The sequence below is a fragment of the Mus caroli genome, chromosome 16 (assembly GCF_900094665.2).
Source record: "Mus caroli chromosome 16, CAROLI_EIJ_v1.1, whole genome shotgun sequence".
NCBI classification, from domain to species: domain Eukaryota; kingdom Metazoa; phylum Chordata; class Mammalia; order Rodentia; family Muridae; genus Mus; species Mus caroli.
In genome coordinates this window covers 88971724-88994894 of record NC_034585.1, presented here as the reverse complement: position 1 = coordinate 88994894, position 23171 = coordinate 88971724, and the positions used below count along the sequence as shown (strand labels likewise).

At 37.2% G+C, this 23171-nt stretch overlaps 1 protein-coding gene across 11 annotated transcripts in view; it reads right to left on the bottom strand.

Annotated features, from left to right (window-relative positions):
- Ttc3 (tetratricopeptide repeat domain 3) overlaps nucleotides 1-23171 on the bottom strand; it is a 101334-nt gene that overhangs the window by 76711 nt on the left and 1452 nt on the right. For 5 of the 11 annotated variants that reach the window (XM_029470718.1, XM_029470712.1, XM_021184393.2 and 2 more), the window contains exons 2-10: nucleotides 11531-11685; nucleotides 11209-11251; nucleotides 10663-10813; nucleotides 10174-10261; nucleotides 8189-8242; nucleotides 7182-7302; nucleotides 4986-5071; nucleotides 3398-3492; nucleotides 2119-2181 (exon numbers count right to left, since the gene is read on the bottom strand). The exons of 2 other annotated variants lie outside the window; for them this stretch is intronic. In XM_029470718.1, the coding sequence (XP_029326578.1) occupies nucleotides 2119-2181; nucleotides 3398-3492; nucleotides 4986-5071; nucleotides 7182-7302; nucleotides 8189-8242; nucleotides 10174-10261; nucleotides 10663-10813; nucleotides 11209-11251; nucleotides 11531-11674 (845 nt within the window). In that variant the 5' untranslated portion in view covers nucleotides 11675-11685. Of the gene's footprint in view, nucleotides 1-2118; nucleotides 2182-3397; nucleotides 3493-4985; nucleotides 5072-7181; nucleotides 7303-8188; nucleotides 8243-10173; nucleotides 10262-10662; nucleotides 10814-11208; nucleotides 11252-11530; nucleotides 11686-19556; nucleotides 19564-23171 lie in introns of those variants that run through there. 4 more of the 11 variants (XM_029470719.1, XM_029470714.1, XM_029470717.1 and 1 more) reach the window with 3 other exon arrangements.

The following is a 23171-nucleotide window of genomic DNA, read 5'->3' as shown; positions in this document are numbered from 1 at the left end:
AGATTCCCATGACAGGTCTAGCTGGCATCCATGTGATGTGACAATTTCACAACGTCTCAACCTTGGTTAATCAGCTTTAAAAGGTTCTTCTCAGAGCAAGAGTCCTCCCGTATCCAGGCACATGTCAATCACTGGCAGCATGTTCCTATGTCATATCATTTAGTCATTGCATCGCAGGTAGATACCTGGAAACTTCATTCCTGCACTACTGAGCAAAATCATATAAGCAGTGTGTGAGAAGGCAGGAGGCAACAGCAAAAGCAGCATAGCATGGTTCTGCCTGCTGAAGGAGTGTCTGTCAGATACACGCTGGTGACTGCCTGCTAGCAACCATGGGCTCTCCAGCACACTAACCCGCCCGTTATCAGATGTATTCAACTACAAGCTGGACCGCGATCGAGGCACATGGGTAGGTGGGCTGCTCTATGCTGGCTTTCACCTCACGCTATCTGCAGGCTGTGTTTCTACTGCCACCTCTTGTTGTAGCAGGGGTTTAGGAAAATCCTCCTCATGTGTCTACCTTTCAAATACTCATAAAAGTAGAATCAGTGGTTTATCTCTCAGCTTTCAGAGCTGGAGAATAGATGACCCTCTGCCTGCCAAGACTTCAGTTTTCACAAAAGGCTAGTCAAGTCATACACCTATTTATCTGATCTTGAAAGCACACAATTCACCTTCAAACAGTACAGATTATCTGTTAACTCTGGACCTAGCCAGAAACAATAACCTAGACATTTGTAGCTCATTTCTTGTCAGAACCAGTTGAGAACAGTGGTATTGATGGAAGACTGTGTCAAGCCCATCCATTCCTCTAGTCTAGATAGCCTCGGATTATCCAGGGCTTAAGCCATCTAACAGCTGCATAACGTTAATACAGCGGTATTCTCCAAGGTGGTTGGATTACTGGTGATATTTATTTTCTTCTTTTTAAACTCTTGTATTTTCCAAATTTTCTACCATGAGAATGTATTCTGTTTACAATAAAAGAGAAACACAATAAATGTTACTTTTTAAAAGCTACACACTTGGAAGATACTACACCTTTCCCCACTCCCACACCCCACACCCCAGTTCAAAGTGTTGTCACTAAGCAACGGCTAGTACAGCAAGAAGCCTACGGTGAAACCCCACACTGCATTCTTCAGAGTGTTTCATATCCTTTCTGAAATTTTTCTCAATCACTTAATTAACATTATTACTGACCCAAGTAAGAAATTTCTAAGTTAATCATGAGGAACCACCTTCAACCAAGCGATTACTATAAATGTTCTTTATGAATAATGAGAATTTTCAAGTTTTCCTTCTTTATTTTAGGCAACAGAAAAATCAAGGCACAAATGAGCTTTAACTAGTATCTACACAAGAGCTTGGGCCAGGCAGCCTTGTTCTGGGGGTCCCAGGTTCTAACTTGATTTTTAGCTTGATGTGTTCTGAGTATTTCTCTCAGCAAGGATGTAGTTTTGGACCCATTCTCTTACATTAAGGCATAATCGAATACAACAATCTATAGTTTAATATTAACACAATTTATATACTAAAGTTTTTTAAATGAAGGGCAATAAGATCACAGTATTTTTTTTCTAGTCTTTCTCAACTCATAAATAAAAGCAAAGTTCAAATTCAACATAAGGAGCTAAGTTATTATTTTATTTCATTAATACCATTAATTTTTTATGCACTCTTTCATTTATGAAGATATTTACCTAATTTTATAGAACAAGACAAAATAAACAGCAAAAGTACACTATGCAGGTTAGGTAGAGGAAAAGGACGGAATATATTATACATGTTACAATGTTGGTATCATCAGCGTGATCGGTTTAAATCTCATTATCACCACTCACTAGCTGTAGGAACTGTTCCAAGAGTAAAACGTGGAAAGTAACATAACATGCCTATTAAGGGTGCTGAGACTTAAATAACATGTCGAGTGTTTAAAATAATGTATGACAGACATATGCTCACATCCTCCTGCAGTCAGAAATAAAACCTTTTTTACCCATTTACCTACTTCAAAAAATTATTCAGGGTTTTTCTTGCATAACTGCAAGACAGATAAATGTTTCCCTAAAGTAATATTAGGCATAAAATTCAGTAATTAGTAATTAACCAACTTACCTAAACTGCCCCATACGAAGAAAACAGAGAGCTCGGTTACCATAAAGAAGATGGTTTTCGGGTCTTAAAAAAAAGTAACATTTAGTCAGAAAAACACATTATATCTGAAACAACCAAAAATCATATTGAAAACATTTTTTTTCAATTTTTAAAACTTTACAACAATGTGGCAGAGCAGAATAAAGGATTTAGAGTCTTACTGACTGAAATTAAGGTCTTTGACATTCTCAGTACATTGTTCAAAAGGTAATTACTAATGTATCTAGTTCATAGTACTACTGTGAAAACTGTTATTAAAACGCTAGTCAACTACAAAGTACATAACTATCCAAGACAAGAGTACTTATGTAAGTCAAGCTGGGTACTTTGACAAAGACAAAAGAAACTCACAAATACAAACAGTAGTAACAGGTAGATTTTTTTCAATTTTTATTAATTTTCATTATCCGATTCTGGGTAGTCAAAACCTATTCCCTTCCTTAACAGAGTGGGGAGTGGTATGCTTTAGGTATGATATCCAACTGGGTTCCCTCAATCCCTGTGAAGAAGAAGGTAGGAAAGGGGGCAGTCTCCAGAGCATCCTGCTCAGACAAGTAGTCTAAACAGAGCAAGGCATACCCGTAAGGCAGAGGAAGAGGATGGAGCATCTGAGTGAGGTGTGAGGTGTGGACAGAGTAGACACACCCAGCCTCTCAGCAACCGCAAACAATGTCCCTTAAAAGTTCCCCAAGAGGGCTGGTGAGATGGCTCAGTGGGTAAGAGCCCCCGACTGCTCTTCCGAAGGTCAGGAGTTCAAATCCCAGCAACCACATGGTGGCTCACAACCATCCGTAACAAGATCTGACTCCCTCTTCTGGAGTGTCTAAAGACAGCTCCAGTGTACTTACATATAATAAATAAATAAATCTTTAAAAAAAAAAAAAGTTCCCCAAGAAAGCAGAGGTTCCTCAATGACAACACCTTCAGTCTGAGGAACACCGCACCCACAATCAGTGAATAGCATGAAAGGAACAGCTGATAGAAAAAGAAAGAAGACAGATGTCTCTGTAGAGAAGGCTGTGGAAACGAGGGCAGAGTGGAGAAGACTCAGGGTCTTGCCTGGTGTGCTTGAGATAGATGCCTGTATCCAGGCTACCAGCACTGCTCCTAATACTGACAGATGAGGAAACCTACTCTGCATGGCAAATGATATCCTATAATCCATCTGCTTCTACGTCTCCTTAGAGTTTAGCCTGATCTGCCACATAAAAAGGAGTTTATTTTTCTACTTTGCTCTTACCTATATTCAATGGCTCTGGTGTAATAAATAACAGCTATTTCAAACTTTTCCTTTGAAAACTCTTCATTTCCTCTCATTTTCATTAGTTCTCCTTGCTGAGAAACCAAAGTAAAAGAATACCCATCAATTACCTCCAAAGACAGTCAAGAAGCCAACACCCAGGAGAAATACCTTGGTTTCTATCCTTGCTATCAAAGTAACATGGGGGTTATTTATATAGAAAATGAGAATACAATCTCTAGTATTTTGATACATTCAATTAGAACTGAAAACATGCATGGCTTCTGCATCTGCAGATACAGAAACCCATATAGATAAAAGAGGTCTGGAAAAAGTGTACTAAACATGTACTTTTTTGTCATTAAAATTTTTTTAATCTTTACTTAATTTCTGGCTTTTCAAAACATGGTTCCTCTGCTTTGTTATCTTGTGTGTAGTATACGCCTTCATGTACATATGTTGGGAGGAGTTAGGGTTAGGGTCATGCAAAGGTCAAGGAAGGGAATCTAGAGAGAACAGGTACATGTATTTGCTAAAGAGAGAGAGAGAGAGAGAGAGACTGTGTGTGTGTGTGTGTGTGTGTGAAGGGTTCACAATGCTCTCCTCAGGATGTCCTTCCAACTTATTCCCTTGAAACAGTCTCTCACTGAATGTGAAGCTAAAACCAATACATGATAACTACTTAATTATTTTTAAGTTGGCATGTTAAAAACTTAATTAATGTGTACTTTATAAATACATATTATAAATTACTAAAACTATCTTCTGTTGTGTATATGTTGTAGGCACACTTTTAAATAAAATTTATTCATGTATAATAGTGTAAAAATGAGATGTGCCTGGCAGTGGTGGTGCATGCCTTTAATCCCAGCACCTGGAGATAGAGACAGGTGATCTCTGTGAACTCAGCCAGCTTGGTCTACAGAGTGAGTTCTAGGACAGCCAAGGCTAAACAGAGAAACTCTGTTTTGAAAAGCCAGAAATTAAATAAAAATTAAAAATAAATAAAAATGAGATGAATGGTAAAACTGTAGCTTTCAGTTATTAGTAAATGTAGTAGTATCCAATAGTCCTGGGTATCTCAATGTATACACATAAATCATTAACTCACAGGCAATGTTGACTAACTGCTAAAAATATGTAGCAGGTTAGTAAGAATATACATAAAGAATGCTACATGTATAACTGAATTTTTCACTTCATACTGACATTCTTTAATTAACAAAAATTATCAATTATCAAAAACTTTAACTATAAAGCTCTAAACATTCTCTAGGAGTTAGTACTTCCTGAGTGAACTGCAGCACATGGTCTGCATCCCAGTAAGGCTGTTATCAAAGAATATCGTAATTGCTCAATATAGTACAAGCCTGGTTGAAATAAATCCTAATTTTTAAATCATTAGAAATTTTGATTAAGATAGCATTTCTTCTTTTAAAAAAAAATCCTAAATCAGAATGCCTCAACATTTCCCATTAAGCATGGTATTACTATGTTACTTTACAGTAGTTCCATTATTTTATTACTCAAGCCTATTAAAAGTTTAACAGACAAATCTTAAAGTACATGTACAGGTAAGTATCCTTACCTTCACACACTGCATGCAACTATGCCTTCTAAATTCTTCTAGCAAGTTGCAATTTTCAGTTACAACTCTAGTAATATGGTATTTATCTGAAATTTGTATTAGAAGAAGGTGAAAGAAAGTATTAGTTTTAAAATGGTATTGATAATATTCTAACTCTTGGTTTAAAAAGGTAAGTCTATTATTATGTTCATTTTACTATTAAATGTTTTTAAATAGTTTTTATGTTTTTGTAGTGTTATGCACACATTAAATAGTTAAAGAGTAAAAACTTGGGGCTGGGAATGCAGTTCTGTGGTAACAGCAACACCAAACACATTTCAGACCCTAGGTTTATCCTTGAGGTCTCAATCAATACCGTAAATCAAAGTAACAAAAAACCACTTTGTTGCTTTTGTGAATAAAATCTGTTTTTATTTCTAGCAATTAAAATTTATTATTACATTATCACTTCTTCCTTCTTTCATAATACACTGTGATTAGGGCTCCTAATTATCAAAGCCAATTCAACAAACAGTATCAAGTATTCAACATGCTAGATAGAGTGTTCAATAAAAATGTGTAAAAACAAAACCCTGAAAAAATATTTTCTAAAATATTCTTACTATAATAAAGTATTTAAAAGGTTTTAATACTTGGCTTCATAAAAGTTAATGAGAAGTTATTTGAACTATTATTCTAATAGAAAAGTTAGTAAACTAATAAAAATTAAACAGATACACTTTGTATCCAAAGGTTATCAAGCCTCATAAGCTATGAAATAAAAAGGATTTTAAAAGTTTGATTTAAAAATTTACTACAACAAAATTATAGTTAAGCTTCTATGTAACAAATCATTAATGTCCAAGATTAAAGGAACACTTAACATTTAAGATTTGAGCAAAATCTGGGATGGCCACCAGACAAGAGTCTTAAGACACAGAGTTACTTAAGTTTTAGAGAAAAGCCTGTGTTCTAACTCCGGAGGACATGAGTGAGTGCTAGTACTTACACGACTGAGGAAAATTATCTAACCCAGCCATTCTCAACCTGCCTAATACTACAACCCCTTCATTCTGTTCTTCATGTTGTGTGGTGACCCCAGCTATAGTTGTTTTTGTTGCTACTCTGTAACTGTAATTCTGCTATCGTTATGAATCATACTATAAATATCTGATATGCAGATGGTCTTAGGCAACTGATAAATGATCATGACCCACAGGTTGAGAACCATTTTTATTTATTTATTTATTTATTTATTTATTTATTTATTTATTTATTTTTTTTTTTGGTTTTTCGAGACAGGGTTTCTCTGTATAGCCCTGGCTGTCCTGGAACTCACTCTGTAGACCAGGCTGGCCTCGAACTCAGAAATCCGCCTGCCTCTGCCTCCCAAGTGCTGGGATTAAAGGCGTGCGCCACCACCGCCCGGCGAGAACCATTTTTAAACCCTAAAATTCTGACTTTATCCCCCAAAACAAAACAACTACAGCTACCCTGGCAGAACAACAGAAATGAGCCCAGGTAGATGCCTGTGATAAGCTGTTTCTCTGTTCCTCCACTGTAATTACAAGTGTTCAAAATGGCAAGGAAAACAAAATCTACACTCTCTGGATGCAACACACTCCAGTGTCCAACAACCCTACTGCAAAATCCTGTCTCTATTTACCTATAAGCATCTAAACCAACTGACAAAATACGCACTCTTCTTTCTCAGTCACGATGACAAGTTTCTGCTCTCATCATCTATTACAGGGCCAAATATTTCCTGTCTTAAGACTGTAAGCATACCATAAAAACACTGCTAATATTCAAATGCTTGAAAGGTAAAACACTTTTCAAAGTAAAGCACAGAAGGCAGCTCTATCTTAATCAAAGAGCAGATGCACCTGTAAAGGGATGACAGCCACTAAGCCCCAGCTTTAAGACTATAATGCTACAACACCAGTGAGACAAGAAATAGAGAATAAACTAACTGCAATGTTAAAAAAAACAAAATCATGTTATTTGAGCATTATACCAGAAGAAAAACACTGTTAACCGTTCCTAAGGTAAATTGAATATCATCTATGAACACATCCCATCTTTCCACATCCCATCTTGTCTCACTGGTGTTGTAGCATTATAGTCTTAAAGCTCGGGCTTAGTGGCTGTCATCCTTTACAGGTGCATCTTAATATTCTTTAAACAAGACTCAACATTTAAAGCAATTATACTTACATTCAGTAAAGAAAATACTTAGCATGGGCCAGCAATTGTCAACTGATCCTAATTTAGGTAGAATTGTTACATCACCCGTGTATTTTATCCAATTTAAAGCATCTTCCATTGCCAAGATTTTCTGTTTCAAAAGAGGAATGAAAAGGGGGATCTGAGTTTAAGTCTGAATGTATGTGGCACTGTGTGTTTGCCTTCTGTAGCATGTCAGACCATTACTCATACACTGATTTCCATCACTCCATCATGCAATAGAGAACAGCTGAACTCCTACATACACATTAAGAACAGTCACTGTGGACTCACAGGCATCTTCATGTGACCGTAGACATCTCACAGATCAAGAATGTTTCTACAATGATTACAGACATGGAAGTTGAGGTCTCTGACCCTGGGCTGTTGAGGTAGTTGGAGAGTACAGTAATATAAAGGTAGATGAGGACTCTCCGGGCACATGGCGACTAGAGCTCTGTCCTGACCATCAGGTGTGAAGGCACAGATCAAGGTTCAGGACAGGGCCACATGATCTGCAGCGTATGGCCGGGCAAAAGGGCAATCAGTGCAATGGGACTCATCGGGAGTTCACAAAATATTCTTTTTACTTTAATTTATTTTTAAGAATCTGAATAGCTGAATTGCCAATGTTCATATTAGGATTAAAGTAAATACATAAGACATTTCTGTCTCCAGTAACAGTACAAAAGGACTTATCTTTGCACATGAGCATGACATACATACCAAGGACTTAATTTCATTGGAGGAATATATGTGAGGCAAATAATCTACACAAAGAATTAGTAACTTGCAAAAGGCTTAAAACTATACTATATATATGATTTTAAAAATGAGGCAAATCTATAAGATTATTTATATAATATATAGAAATTAGTATTACCAAATACTACATGTAAAAGTTTGGGTATATGGAGTCATTATCTGAGAAACATGCAGTGAGATTGACTATTGGTCATTTGCAGTGCATGTGCTGGAGTCTCATGTTTAACACTTACATTTTCTATTTTATAACCAATTTTCAATAAGCCTTCAATAAGGAATGAATCATTCTGCAAAATAAAAAAAAGAACAAAAACCACACATTTTTCCTTATTCTGTCAATTTTGTTTGAATTCTTTTCTTTTTGGAGGGTGGGGTGGGGTGGCATGTGTATATGGGTGTACACATGTTTATGTGCACTTGTATGTGTGTGGCGGCCACAAGCTGACCATGGATGTCTTAATCACTATCCACCTTTAATATGGAAGGAAGGTCTCTTACTTGAACACAGAGCTCACTATTTCACTAATCTAGTTAGCCAGCCTAACTCTGATAATTCAATCTCTGCCTTCTGAAGTGCTAAGAATACAAGCTGGCCACCATGTCTACCCAGCACTTACATGGGTGCTGAAGATCTAAACTTCAATCCTCACTCTGGCCTGGCATCTTCCTAGCCTCGTACCCTCTATTTTAGAAAAAGTTGTGAGCTACACAGCGACATCTCAGTTAACAAGGAGCCACAGAGAGGACAAAAGTCCCCTGAGACAGTAAGAAACCTGAAAACTTATCACCTACATTACATCCCAGCTACTGTGACTTCCCAAGATATCACTCACAAGTCTGTGCCCATGCAGTACAAGTTATGCCGGTGTGGTGCACATAATCAAATGAATGAGATGTAGCACTTGGCAATAATAAGCAGCCATGCTATCTATAGGTTGGGTATTTACTGCAGCACACTTTCTATCATTATTTTAGAATACTCACTGTACTTGGGGGTGGGGGAGGGGTACAACAGCATGCCACACTGTACTGAGCTGCAATCTCACACAACTATGTTTACTCTGTCTCTTGTTTACATCAAGAGATTGGCCACTATCATCTTGGCTCAGCATTATGAGATTCTAACAACAGGGAAAACTGGCTACCAACTCAGTCCTCAGAATGTGTCCCCATCACTAAGTGATATCTAACTACACTACTCTATATGCTTAGCAGCATACTCCCCATAGGATTGATAGGGTTCATTTGTCCCTTTAGCATCTTAATAGGATTCAGAAATGGTCTTCCATACTGGTCTAGTTAGAAGTTATACTGTCTGACTTTTAAATGTACAGATTTTTGAGGTTCATTACACCTAGACTTTTAATAAACATATATGCATCATTTGTAAGTTATTACAGCTGATTTCAGCAGGAAGCACCTTTACCAAATGCAAGTTTCAACTAGAACAGTACCAAACACTGAAACAAATAAAAAATCATATAAAGATCCACAGTACAAAACACCCCATCAAATCTTTCATGACAAATTCTACTCAAATACAAATTACTTGCTAATGGTGGTGGTGTAGATCAAAAAATAACCCCTCACTTTAAGAGCCTGCTTGACAGGAGCTTTCACAAACCAGGGCTTACTTTCATTTATGATCAATTCCAGCTTCTATTCCTTAGCAAGATGCAATCCTGACCACCCCCACCCCACCTCCACTCTGGCACATGAAACCAGTATATTGGCCTTGTTGCTTCAATACCGAGCATATCCATAAACAAAACACAAATAAAAGCACTGTCTGCTAACTGCTACAAGCTGGAACTACAAGGTAAACACCGTCTATTTACCTGCTTTTGCGTGTTTGCTTGTCTTTTTTCTGTGTGTCTGTGTCTGTGTGTGTGTAGGATGGATGGGAACACAGTATAGTGCATGAACTGATATAAGAACACATGTGTGGTGAGCCATACACACATGCTGAGGCCAGAGAAGGATACCAGGCTGCTCTCTAACACCTTCCATCTTTGAGACAGTCTCTCACAGAATCTGGAGCTAAGTCGGTGGCCTGATCCTCCTGTCTTCACCCCCTTACCACAGTGTTGGGTTACAAGACCAGGATCAAAATTCAGGCCCCCGTGTCCACACAGCAAGCACTCTTACCCACTGAGCCTTCTCTCCAACTCCTGTTCATTTACATTCAAATGAGTGGGACCCACATTCTACCACTTACTGCAACTTTCTTTGCCAAATCCACAATGTCTTCCATCAACTCAAGATGTTGTAATTTCTTCAAACTTATCTCAGCAGCACGAGAACGGCTTAAAGACAATGTTTTTTTAAGATTAGGATCCCAAATGTTATTACTTAGCGAATGTTACATTTACATGAACTTTATAGTTATAGTTCTACTTAAACTATGTGGAAAGTTCTTTTGTCTTTACTCTATCAGGTATTCAATAAGCAAACCAGACACTGATATCTGTTCCTCCTTTCTGTAGCACTCAGCTTTAAGTTTACAATCTATTACTATTCAGGGAATTCATTAAAGGCTTGTAATTAATCATTTATACTCAAATCCCAAGTCTTTACTTTTCTATGTGATTAAACAAAGATAACATTCCAGAAAGAGGCACGAGCCCCCTACTGTACTTGGTATTTCTCAGTACTGTACAACATGCTAACACAGTTCTTAAACGACTATTATTATATAGTAACTTACATGGCTTCTACACAGGGATGCAATCTTGATATTATAGAACTGTGTTGATGTTGAAAAAGAAGTGGCCAGAAGATGTACAGCTTAATGGCATCACAGTAATCTTGCAGGATGGAGAGTGGCTTACTGCACCATATATTGCAGATGTCATATTCTTAATTAAATTTAAAAGTTTAAAATTAGCATTTTCAAATAAATCTATACAATTAATAGAGAAAAAGTAACAATAGGTATAAAAAGGGTAAAAATTGAAGGAGTAAAATATTCAACTATTAGATATTAAGAAAATTTAGGAACGAGCTGTAGCTTTACAAAAGATTAGTTTCTAGTCTGAGACAAGAGTCTCAGCATGCTGATCAAAGTTGGCCTGGAGCTTCTAATCCTTCTGCCTCAGCCTCCTTCCCAAATGCTGGGATTACAGGCCTATATAACCAAATCAAGCTAAAAATACATATTAAAAGATAAATTTGTTATGTTGGTATGACTGGATGGATAGACCTCCCTTAATAGTCTTGCAACAAATTAGCATTAAAGTATTAATATACTCACCTAAATTTTTCTCACTTTGGGCATAATCTTTATATTGCATACCCTAAAAGAAGAAAATTATTCTGATTTTTATCTGGTAAAAGGTGAAAGTATGTATTGTTTGTGGTTTCGGAACTCATCTCGGGCTTTCTCATTGGATTGTTCTGAGTTTGTTCCTTTTCCTCAGGAGCCTGGTTGATCTCCAGTCTAAGTAACTACTTCTCACCACTCTGGCAACACAGCCCTTCCCTTCTGCAATCATCTCTTCAGAAGCACGTGTACTGTCCTGTCAATACATATGCCACAAAAGCTGCTCTAAAGTAGAGTTCACAAGCCTACTCACCACGCCTTCATAGTAAAGCTGGGTTACTCGAACGTAATCGTCAGTGGTAAAGTCGGGAGTACAGATACAGTCATCCTCATAAGGGCAATCTTCCAGTAAGATATCATCTGCCAAACTGAGACCTCCCTCAGCAAAGTCATCCATGCTGCACAGTCCTAAGGAGACAGCGACATTCTAGTCAGCAGAGACATCACCTGAGGTAATAACAGAGCAGCAGCACTATTCCCTATGGTATCGTAGACCCATGCTGGGTCCTGTATCCTAAGGAAGTAACTCCAATCAGAACACTGAAGTCTACGTATTTTTATCCCTAATCCACTGTTCTTTTTCCCAGGCTCTTTCCAAAGAGCTTAATCTGTTTCTTCTTTTCTTTAGGTTTACATATTCACCATCTCTACTCTGAACTCAAGGGATATGTATCTCCCATGGGTAGAACATAACTACGGGCATCTGACTCTGTGTGTGCCTAGCAAGATATGCCTTCAGAACATTGGCCTACTGTGTACTTCTCTGCCTGCTATATGACATACCATAAAATATACCACTTCGCAGCACATAAAAACTGCTATACTCTCAACCATCCTGCCTCTACTGAGCAACCAGTTCCCGTTAGCTGCTCATATTTTCCTAGTTCTGTTCATCTCTCAGTAAGTCTCTATCTAGGGCAGAGGGGCACAATTGAAGTGTTTTGCTGTAACACTCTGCTCTCTTTGGCTGCATCCAGACTTTCCACCCTAATCATCCCTTGCTACTCTCTCAACTACTACAAACATACCCTGTGCTGCTAGACTGCAAGTGAGAAAACTTCTTTACTTTATCAAAAAATATTTTTAGCGTCTATTTCAGTGGCGGAAGAAGAAAACTATTCAAGTTTTTGGCTTTTGTTTTTCCCTAAAAAAAAGTTCAATAATGATGGGTTGGTTTTGTTTGTTTGTTTTTCAGAGCAGTACACTAAGTATCACTTAGAATTCAACATCTCATTACTTCTAGCTCTTGCCAAGTAGTCACAGTCTTGTCTTTCCATCACCAGCGCCACCATTAATACCTTCCATCTCTTCAAACCCTACTGTTGTTAGGTCAAGATCATCATTAAATAGACCACCACCAGTCCTTAGAATACACACCTATTTCTTCAATCAAACAGTATGTTCAGTTTGATGTGTGAAAACCTGACAAAAATCAAAAGTGAAGAGCCAGCCTCCTCACAAACTATTCACACTACAGGTCACACACTGTGCTGAGTGCTTCTACAGGCATTTTCTCAGTAATCCTCACAGTAACTGTTCACAGTAGAGTCACACCACCATCTCTCCTGTACAAATGTATTTTAAAACCATTTTGGTAAAATAAAGGAATTTGCTCAAGGTCACCAAGTAAGGAAAGACTCAACCCAAGCCTCTGGCTTCACGATCTTCTCTCACCACAGCTTCTTTTCCTTATCACAGCCTCCTACTCAGCTCTTGACTGTCTTCACATTTAAGAACACTGGCAATCAGTCTTCTCTCTTCCAAGTCCACCATCCCAGCCATATTAAGGCCTATGCCGATGATGCTCTTCTCAACCAACATAAATGTCACTGCCTAGTTCTCTAGGCTCCTCTTCCCAGGGTCACTTCTCACACCATATCTACTGTTTTTAAATCCTTCACTCAGAGCTGACCACACCAACAATCATTACAGCTGTCTACTTTTCCATCACATCCTGCTTGTCAACCTAATCAAGATTTTCCTACTGAGTCTTATATTTTCATCTTCTCTTGGCTTTCTACAATTTGGTTCCATTTCTACCTTTTGAGGGAAACTACTTTTAATAAGACTATTAATGACCATCTACAATAAAAATGGTCATCAATATTATCTGAAGTTTGCCTGTTCTGCATGAACAACAGTTCCAGAGTATAAGAAATTTACATAATAGCTGAAAAAAATTAAAGACACATAATATGGAAAATGTTATCCTCAGAAATAAGTATATATACTTTTAAGTTCACATTTTTTTTTTTACTATAAATACAGAAAAAGACAAGATCTGTCATAACCCACAAAATCACCACCATGGTATAAATTACAAGTGGCAGACTCAAGTCCCTCTAATATGATGCTAGTCATTAGTCATTCAAGTCTAGCAGATCTCATGACACCACACACAGCAACAACTGTACTGTGATACCAATGCTGGTGCAAGCTTCTAACGTTCCATTTTGTTTAACCACAGAGGCAATGTGGCAAAATGGTTCAGAGCATGAAGTCTGGGGCCAGTGACTGGGCTGGAACCCTGATGCTCCCACTGCCTAGGTGTATAACCCAGGGCAAGTTACTTCTCTGCGCTTCGGTTTCTTTACAAACCAAGATGGAACAACACTGCTCCCTTCCTGACTAATCAGCTAGTGCGCGTGAAGTACTTTCACGGTGCCAGGCATGTTAAGGTATACAATAAACACCAGCTATTATTAGCACTGGAGGTTGAAATTTTAAAATCTGCTATTTTTAGATGATGCCAGCTAAATAGTCTACCTTAATTGCTAAATCCAAAGAGGACTTTTCAGCTTACAACTTACTTGACACTGTGGACCACTTCCTCCTTCTGAGGACTCTTCACATGGATTCCAAAGACCATCTTCAGGTTCTCCTCCTATTGGTCTGGCTGCTCTTCCTCAGTCTCCTTCATGGGCTCTTCTTGTCCATTCCCCGCCACCCAATGTCAACTCTCTTCCTTCTCGCTCTTACTCTCTCTGAGTGTCCTTACCCACACACCCATGGCTCACAGCAACACTTTCTGAACTTTCATCATTTGCACAGCTTCACCATGATTTTTGCTGTTTCCATTTATTGCATGAATTTTTACTTAATATTTCCCTCTTATGTTTACTTAGCCTAAATAATAATGTCCATATCACATGTTTGTTATACAAGTTTTTCATGCACATTAAGTCACTATTAAAACCCTCCAGGTATTTATCTGTGTACCATTTAAATTAACTCAGGTGGTCCTACCATAGAAAACACTGGATTCCAAATGGTTATCCAAACTAAAAAAAAGTGAAGAAACCAAAAATGCAGATCAACACTGACTTCCTACTTTCCTTAAACATTTCCATCCAACTTACCTACGCCACTACTTCCCTAAAAAACAAAATGCGTGTGGATAAACCACACAGACACTTCATGTCTAATGCCAATGCCTTAGTCATGCCTTCATCTTTTCTCCTATGAACTAATGGAATACAACAAGCAGTCTTCTAAGTGGTGGCTTGCCTTCACTCAGCATCCTCTGAAACTCAGTCTATTATCTCACTGACTAAATCCACTCAACAGCCTCTCTTGGTATTAAAATAGCACTCTCTCCCAACAATATGCACATAAGGCCTGTTATAATATCACTGCTGCTTCTGTCTCACCACTACACAACACATGGCCTAGACTCAGTCACAGCTGGCTGTTGGTCATTCCCTAGCAGCCTTACTCTGCAAGCACATAATGATCACCAGCTCTGCTCAGTTCAGGAAGCAATTCCTGATCACCCCAATGCACTGAGTTTATGTCTGCAGCTCTATAAGCTTAGAGCACCGTGCCCAAACCAGACAGCAGTTTTCACACTATTTGATCATCTCTGTCTATTTATCTGTTACAGTACTCTGGGTCTAGGGGATACAAACTCTACCAAACTCAACATGTGTAGCTACTTAATATGTTCCTTTAGAATAAATTAACCTATACCTTAATTTTAAACTTGTTTTAATGTAAAAATATTTAGTAAGAAATATCTGATGAAAATTGTTTTCTAATACAAACTAAAACTACCACAGTTACATATTAAAACAAAGTGCTTACTAGATACTGAAGAACTCGAGCAATACAGGGTAGTGGGGGGTACAGCACAGGTTTTAAGACACAGTCTAACTATTGCAGCCCTAGCTAGCTTGGAACTCACTATGTAGACCAGACAAAGATGCTCTTGTACTCACAGATATCCACCTATCTCTGCCTTTCAAATTCTGAAATTAAATGTGTGTACCCTCGAGTCTGGCAGATTACAGGTTTTTAAAACAAAAATTAAAAATGTTTTGTCCATTCAAAGAAGAAAACACTTAAAGCTACCCTCTCTCTCTCTCCAAAAGCAGCAAACCTAAGCTAGAAACTAAACTGACTTCTAAAAGTTAGAGGTAGTGCTACCAAAAGCCACAATGGAGCAGGGTGGTAAACCCCTGGGCCAGAAGCCCAAGTGTAACTTGAGAATGGTTCCAGTTCATCTCCAACTCTAGCCACAACTGATACAATGCTTCAGAAATAAAAATACTCCCTATTTTAGACTCAAATTCTCACAAAGATGAATCAAATAGTCCATAACCAATCATCATCAATCAAGGATGTAACACCCCATCATGACAGAGACAATAAAAGAAAAAGTTATGTTAGAAACCCCCACCCCAAATCTCAGACTCTGAGATGTCCAAATACAGAAAACAGAACAGCTACAGATTTAAAAATGAACACAAACATGAGCAACTATGATGGAAAGGGACCCACATAGAACTTTTAAAAACAAGCCAGGAATGGTGGTACATGCCTGTAATTTCAACAACTCAGGAGAGGTGGAAAAATGTACAAATGTGAGGTTAACTTGAGCTACAGAGCAAGACCTTGCCTCAACAAATACAAATACAGAGAGATAATATGATTGATAGGTAGGTAGGTGTTAAAAGTTAAAAAAAAAAAAAGTACAAATTGAAAAGACTAGCACAAAGAGAAAACTGGTTAACTAAATGATAAACTCATTAAAACTATCTAGCATCGAGATGAAACCAAGACATGAGAAATCTGAAAGAGGAAAAGTAACCCAGAAAGAGATGAATACACATCCAGTTAAAACTTCATAAAAACAGATAAAAATCAGATGTTATTTAAATAACACAGGACTTACAATCTTCTAGATTTAATGAAAGGCAAATTTCAGACTGAAGAAAGACCATGTATCAAAATTTTATATTAAAAAAAGCAGGAGATAGATAGCTTAGCAGTAAGCAGCTCATTTTCAAGAGGACCTGCGTTCAGTTCCCAGCATCCACATCTGCTGAATGGATTGCAGCTGCAGAGATTCTAATGCCCTGTTCCAGCCTACAGAGGATCGCCTGTATTCACATGGCACATATTCTCACAAACATATACATGTAAAAAACAGCTTTTAAATAAATATTTTTTAAAAATAGTGGTGGGTAATGTTGGTTATAAACTTGACTATATCTGGAATTAATTAAACCCAAGCGTCTGGGTATAGTTGTGAGAGATTTTATGAATGAATCAACTGAGGTGGGAAGACCAAGCCTAAATCCGGGCCACACCTTCTAATGGCACCTCAGGAAATGGAAGATGGAAGCCTGTGCTTTTTGCCTGCTTGCTCTCACTCTAGCTGGCAAGCTCATCTGACCTGTTACTGAGGCGTTCCGTTGCTGGTTTTAGAACTTACACCCTGGGGATTCCAATGCAGACTGAAGAGCAGCAGGTTTCTAGGAATCCTTCAGAACTCCTACTCTAGGGAGAGAGTACTTAAACTTCCAGCACTGAATGTGGACTGAACAACTACACTCTGGGCCTTTCAACTGGGAGGCAGCTATAGTTTGCTACCTGTACCATATAGCCTGACACACACACCCTTCTCCCCAATCTCTTGTGTGTGTGTGTGTGTGTGTGTGTGTATCTGCTTTCCTGGCCCTTTAGAGAACCTTGAGTAATACAAGTAGTGTATTTAAACTTAGCAGTAAAATGAGACACTCCCAAAGACAGACAATCAAACATAGCTAAAGTAAAACAATATTTTCTTAAATAAATAAATAAGACTGGCAAAAGACTTCATATCTTTGCTATACTAACAAAAAGATATTTTAAGAGCCTTGAACTATACCAAAATGACTTCTTAAATTCAAGGGTAAAATAAAAATGATTTTAGAAAAAAATATGTTGACCATCAAACAAGATATTTGAATTAAACAGGAATTTCTAAACTTAACAGCTAAAAGGCATATTGTCTGATGGGCCAAGGAAGAAAATCCAAAAATATATTATCTGTAAGAAACACCTAAATTTTAAAGAAACTAAAACAGCCAAAGCTTAAAAATAAATAAATAAATAAATAAATAAATAAATAAATAAATAAATAAGAGTATCCTGGGTAATTTCTACCAAATGAGAGAGTTTTAGACAGTTTAGGATAGATGACAATAGGGCATGGGTCCAATTCACTAAGAAATCAATGTTAAGCTTGCATACATCTAATAAAGAAGTCTCAACATACACAACAAGAGAAACTGCTGGAACTGTTAACAAGTCCTGGGCTAACAGTATTCTCAGACTCCTAACTATTATCCACTGATCCTCAGCCACGTAACAATCAGCTTGGTCAAATGCGCAGGCCAAGTCAACCCTGTTCAGCTTGACTCTAGTCTGGCCCACTGAAGAGGCATGAGAAGTCTTGGGTAAGTAGGATGAAAAAAAAAAAAAAAACACCAAAAAAACAAAAACAATAAAGACTGAACCATAGAATTTCTAGTCTTTATCTAACTGATATATAACAATTACCAAACACATAGACTTCATACCTAAACACAAAACATTAAAATTATTAATCATGAGCAACTATTAAATTTTATATGAACAGTGCCATAAAACATGGGTAAAACCTGTTTTCATACGGGCAAAATGGAATGCAGACCACATTCTGACAGCATTGGTTAACAAATAAAAACAAGGGCTGGAGAGATGGCTGCTCTTCCAGAGGTCCTGAGCTCAAATCCCAGCAACTACATGGTGGCTCACAACCACCCCTAATGAGATCTGATGCCCTCTTCTAGTGTGTCTGAAGATAGCTACAGCGTGCTTGCATATAATAAATAAATAAACCTTAAAAAAAACAAAACAATGAAATAAAAAAGCTGTGTACTTAACAACAATGAAATTTAAAAAAATGAAAATAAAATTACTCTTATGCCAATATTTATAAAACAGATAAACTTCTGACAAGACTAAACAAGAAAAAAAGAGCCACAGGCCTGTAGTCTCAGCACTCAGGAAACTGAGACAGCAGGATTACCCTGCATTTGAAGCTGGCTTGGATTATTTGAGTTCCAGGCCAGTCCAGGCTTCAGAATGAGCCCCAGTGTCACAAACAAAAAGGGGCAGTATACATAATATTCAAAACAAGGAGAGAGAAAATAAAAGCATGCAAAACAACAAAAAAAAATTATGTCATTAAAATGGCATGAATTTGATACTAATAAATTTAAATTTTTGATGAATAAACAAATTTCTGAAACTACCAAAAGAGAACTGAAAAAAAAAAAAGAAAACAGAACAATTCTATTTCAGTTCAACTGCTGCCAAATGTGCACATACAAAAAGACTATATATCCAAGTCATTTTGTATGTAAGATCCACCAAAATTTTAAGAAACTCTAATCCAAACTAACTACTCAGTAATTCATTTGGTAGATTACTGTAACCTTAATACCAAAATCAATCAGTCAAAACAGAAAAATAAGAAGCCTTATTGGGGAGGAGCAGGGAACATCTTTGCTCCTAGCACTCAAAAACAGAGGCAAGTGGATCTCTGTGAGTTTGATGCCAGCCTGACCTAAAAAGTTCCAAGCCATCCAGGGATAGCGAGTGAGATCCTGTGTCAAAAGTGGAAAGAAGGGAAGGGTCTGTTTATAAGGTACAAAATCTTCGATAAGACATTATCAAGCCAGGTGGTGGTAACACACGCCTTTAACCCCAGCACTTGGGAGGCAGAGGCAGGTAGATCTCTTTGAGTTTGAGGCCAGCCTGGTCTACCAAGCTAGTTCTAGGACAGCCAAGCTACACAAAGAAATGCTATCTCAAACAAAACAAAACAAGTAATTATCAAACAGTAGTACCATTAAAAAGATAACCTATTAAGGACAATTTGGATCTATCTCCAGAAAAATAAAGTAAAAATGTAATTAAAATCTGTAATTTGGGGCTAGAGAGATGGCTCAGCAGTTAAGAGCACTTACTGCTTTTCCAGAGGTCCTGAGTTCAATTCCCAGCAGCCACATGGTGGTTCACAACTAGCTATACTCCAATGTCCTCTTCTGGCTTTTGTGGACACCAGGCATAAAAGTGGTACACAAGACATTATATGTAAGTAATACAACCATACATATAAAATAATTTTTAAAAAAAAATGTAATTTGTATTTAATTTCATTTGATGGACTGGGGAAAAGATGAAACAGAATCTCAGAAGATATAGAAAAGCATGTGACAAAATGGAAAGCCTCCCCTAACGTGACAAGTTATCTATAAAACCTTCCACAAATGCTACTGTTAACAGTTAATCCATTTCTTTGAAATTGGAAATGAGTGAACCTCTAGTCACTTCTAATGAACAACCATAACCACTTCAACTGAACGCACATTTAAAAGTATGCCAGAACATGAAAACACACACAATAAATTGAAAAGGAAAAAAAAACCCTAAACATTACCATTACAAATGACAAAAAAAAAAAAGGATGGAGTTCAAAATATGAGAAATAAAATACAAAGCAGAAAAAAAGTATTATTTATAACAGCAACCAATTTCAATTCTCCACAAAACTGCTGGATTGATTTCACTTAAGCCCCAAAGGGTTTTTCAAGACTGATTCTTAAAGGTCAAAGGTCTAGGAACAGGTGAGACTCAAGAGTTTCCTGGGCAGATTACTGAAGGGCTAAGAATGCAGCTAAGAATGCAGCTCGGTGGTACAGTACTGATTAGCACGCACAAGGCCCTGCCTGGGTTGAATCACGGCACCATTTAACAAATACTGTGCTTCACAACATGACCCTCTCTATGTCCAAAAACCAAACCAAAACAAACACACCGGATTCCAGGTAAAGCTACAGTGGTAATAACTAAGAAAGAATAGGTACCAAGAGATAAAGATGAGGTGACAAAAAGACAAGCCAGAAACAGATCCATACACAGAAACACTCAGCAGGCAAGTGAGATGCTACAACTCTGGTAAACAGAAGTCAAATTCAATATACACAACAGAGAAGGTGAGCCACACGGGACAAGATGAATGAGTCACTAGCTCACAGCATACACAAAAACTGATTACAGGTGGATTATGAATTTAAGTGAGAAATGCATCATTTAAAAAATGTCTAAAAAGAAAACACAGTGGACATCTTAGTAAGTCCAGAGCAGGGGACATTTTCATTGGATTATATTAAAATTAAGAATTGGGCTGTACAATGTAGTTTAGTAGTTGAAAACTTGTGTCACATGCTCTGAGTTTTTTCAATGCACATTTAATAAAAAGTGCTCCCAGTTTGTCAGCTTAAAAAGACAATTCAGTATTCTTTAAAAGTAGATGAAAAAAACAGGGCCATGTTTTCCACACAAGGGAAACACCTGACGCTATATGAAGAGTCTCAATCTTATTAATAAATGCAAATTTTAACCACAATGATGCACTGTGTCACACTACTGGCAAATACAAAGAGATCTAAGATAACAAGTTTTTAACAGGCTGCAGGTTGCCTAAAACTCTCATATAATGCTGATCAAAGTATAGAAATTGACAAAACTATTAAGTAAAAACACAAGCTGGTACAAACACTTCAGATCCAGTTTGAAATCATTTTATAAAGTTGAACATTCATATCCCTAAAAACCAGCAGTTCTACTCCTACTATTAAATAACTCATGATGCTGGGTACTCCAATCTATTCACAAGGCACTAAAGATGCTTTTGAAACTTATGTAATTCCCACGAGCTACTAACGATATCTGTAAGAGTTCAGCATTGCAAAGGATAAATTTCTAGAGTATCAAAAGGGCATTTTAAAGTAAAACTATGATTCTTCCAAATATATAACTAGGTCAGCAGGCTGGCTCAGTAGATAGGAGCGCTTGCCACCAAACCTGACAACCGGAGCCCAATCCCCAATCCACATGTGTCCTCCAGGCTCCCTGCATGTGCCATGGCACATATACCCACACAAGTAAATAGGTGTCAAACCTTTATAGGTATTATAGCTAGTTTTATCACACAATTGAGTTGAATAAAAGTAATTAGAAACACTAAAAATTAACAGAAAAAACAAATTATACCACTTTCTATATAAGTGGACAGAGGAAGTGCTAGAATTAAAAGAGGACTTTCCAGCATTTTAAACTATTCTTTTGCTTTTCTACTTGCAGCTATACCGTAGTTCTTCCAAGTGGGTGTGCTGGTTACATTTCTATGGGAAAACAGAACAGTCAAAATGCCCACCAACAGAAACAGAAGTAAACCGCATTATATTCATCCATCGTTACACAAGCAGTAAAGAATTAATGGCTTACATCTCTACGGAGTATTAGTTACTTAGAAACACAGCATTTAGTGAAAGCAAGTTTCAGAAGACTATACCCAGAATAATGTGCTTTTCTCAAACACAGAAGCTATACACACAATTCAGTGCTAAATGATACACAAAAACCTGATAAAAATGTTTAAAATACAAGAATAACATGAATTCAGGATAATCACCTCTGAAAGTGAAATATTCAATACTGGTTAGGTTGATTCTTGGTCCCACTGGTAGACTCGTAAACGTTCATTTGTTTTACTTCACAGTTTGTCAATAAATACGTTACATGTATTCTGAATATATCAAGTACTACATCAAAGAGGAAAGGATTTAAAGAAAAATATCATACCGTTAAAGTGTTTTTAATTTTATCAGTTCACTTGCTGTGTGGGAGGTACATATAACATACCATAAAATCTTATCTTTACATCAACCAAAGCAACATTAGATAACATAACTGTTCATTTCAATGAATGTTATGAGGACCAAAATCATTAAAGACCGAACCAACCAGCTGTGAGAGATTAACCCATTTGCTGTCACATGGCTAGACAAAAGCCAGGCTTTTAAGCAAATTTAGCAGAAAGCTAAAGTCGTAAATAAGACAGTCAGTAAAAAGAGGAAGAAAAGTTTGTTAGCAAGCATGTGAAGAAATGGGTGTTCTCCATACCAGTGACCATTAAAACTGGTACAACCACTTTGAGAGTTTCTAGCATATCTGGTTAAGTGGAAGATGTATATATTCTACTACCCAGCAAAATTATGCTTAAGGGTATGTCCTAGAGAAACTCCAAAAGTGTGCACAGCAAACAGGTACAGAGATATTTATTGCAGGACTGTTTTAAAGAGTAAAGACTATAAACAATTCCAAAGTCCATCAAAATGAGTACAATGCAGTGCTATACCAACAATTATAATAATTCAAAGAAAGTACAATTATTCGATTTATTCATATATAAATCTCAAAATGTGATGCTGAGTGAAAAAGCAAGTTGCAAAAAGACACAATTTTATATCACTTTGGTTAAAAACAAATACTATGTATTGTTTATATATTCACCATTACCAAATTATAAATTATGCATGGAAATGATACACACAAACCTAAACACAGTGGCTATCTCTAGGTAAGGAGGGGGTCAAACTCTCAGCATCTCCAAAAATGTTTAAGCTTTTTTTGTTTGTTTGTTTTTTGTTTTTGTTTTGGAGAATCTGAAGTAAATTTGGCAAAAAAATAAATATATAACAAACAAAATGGCCTGATTTGGTTAGATCTACCTGTGT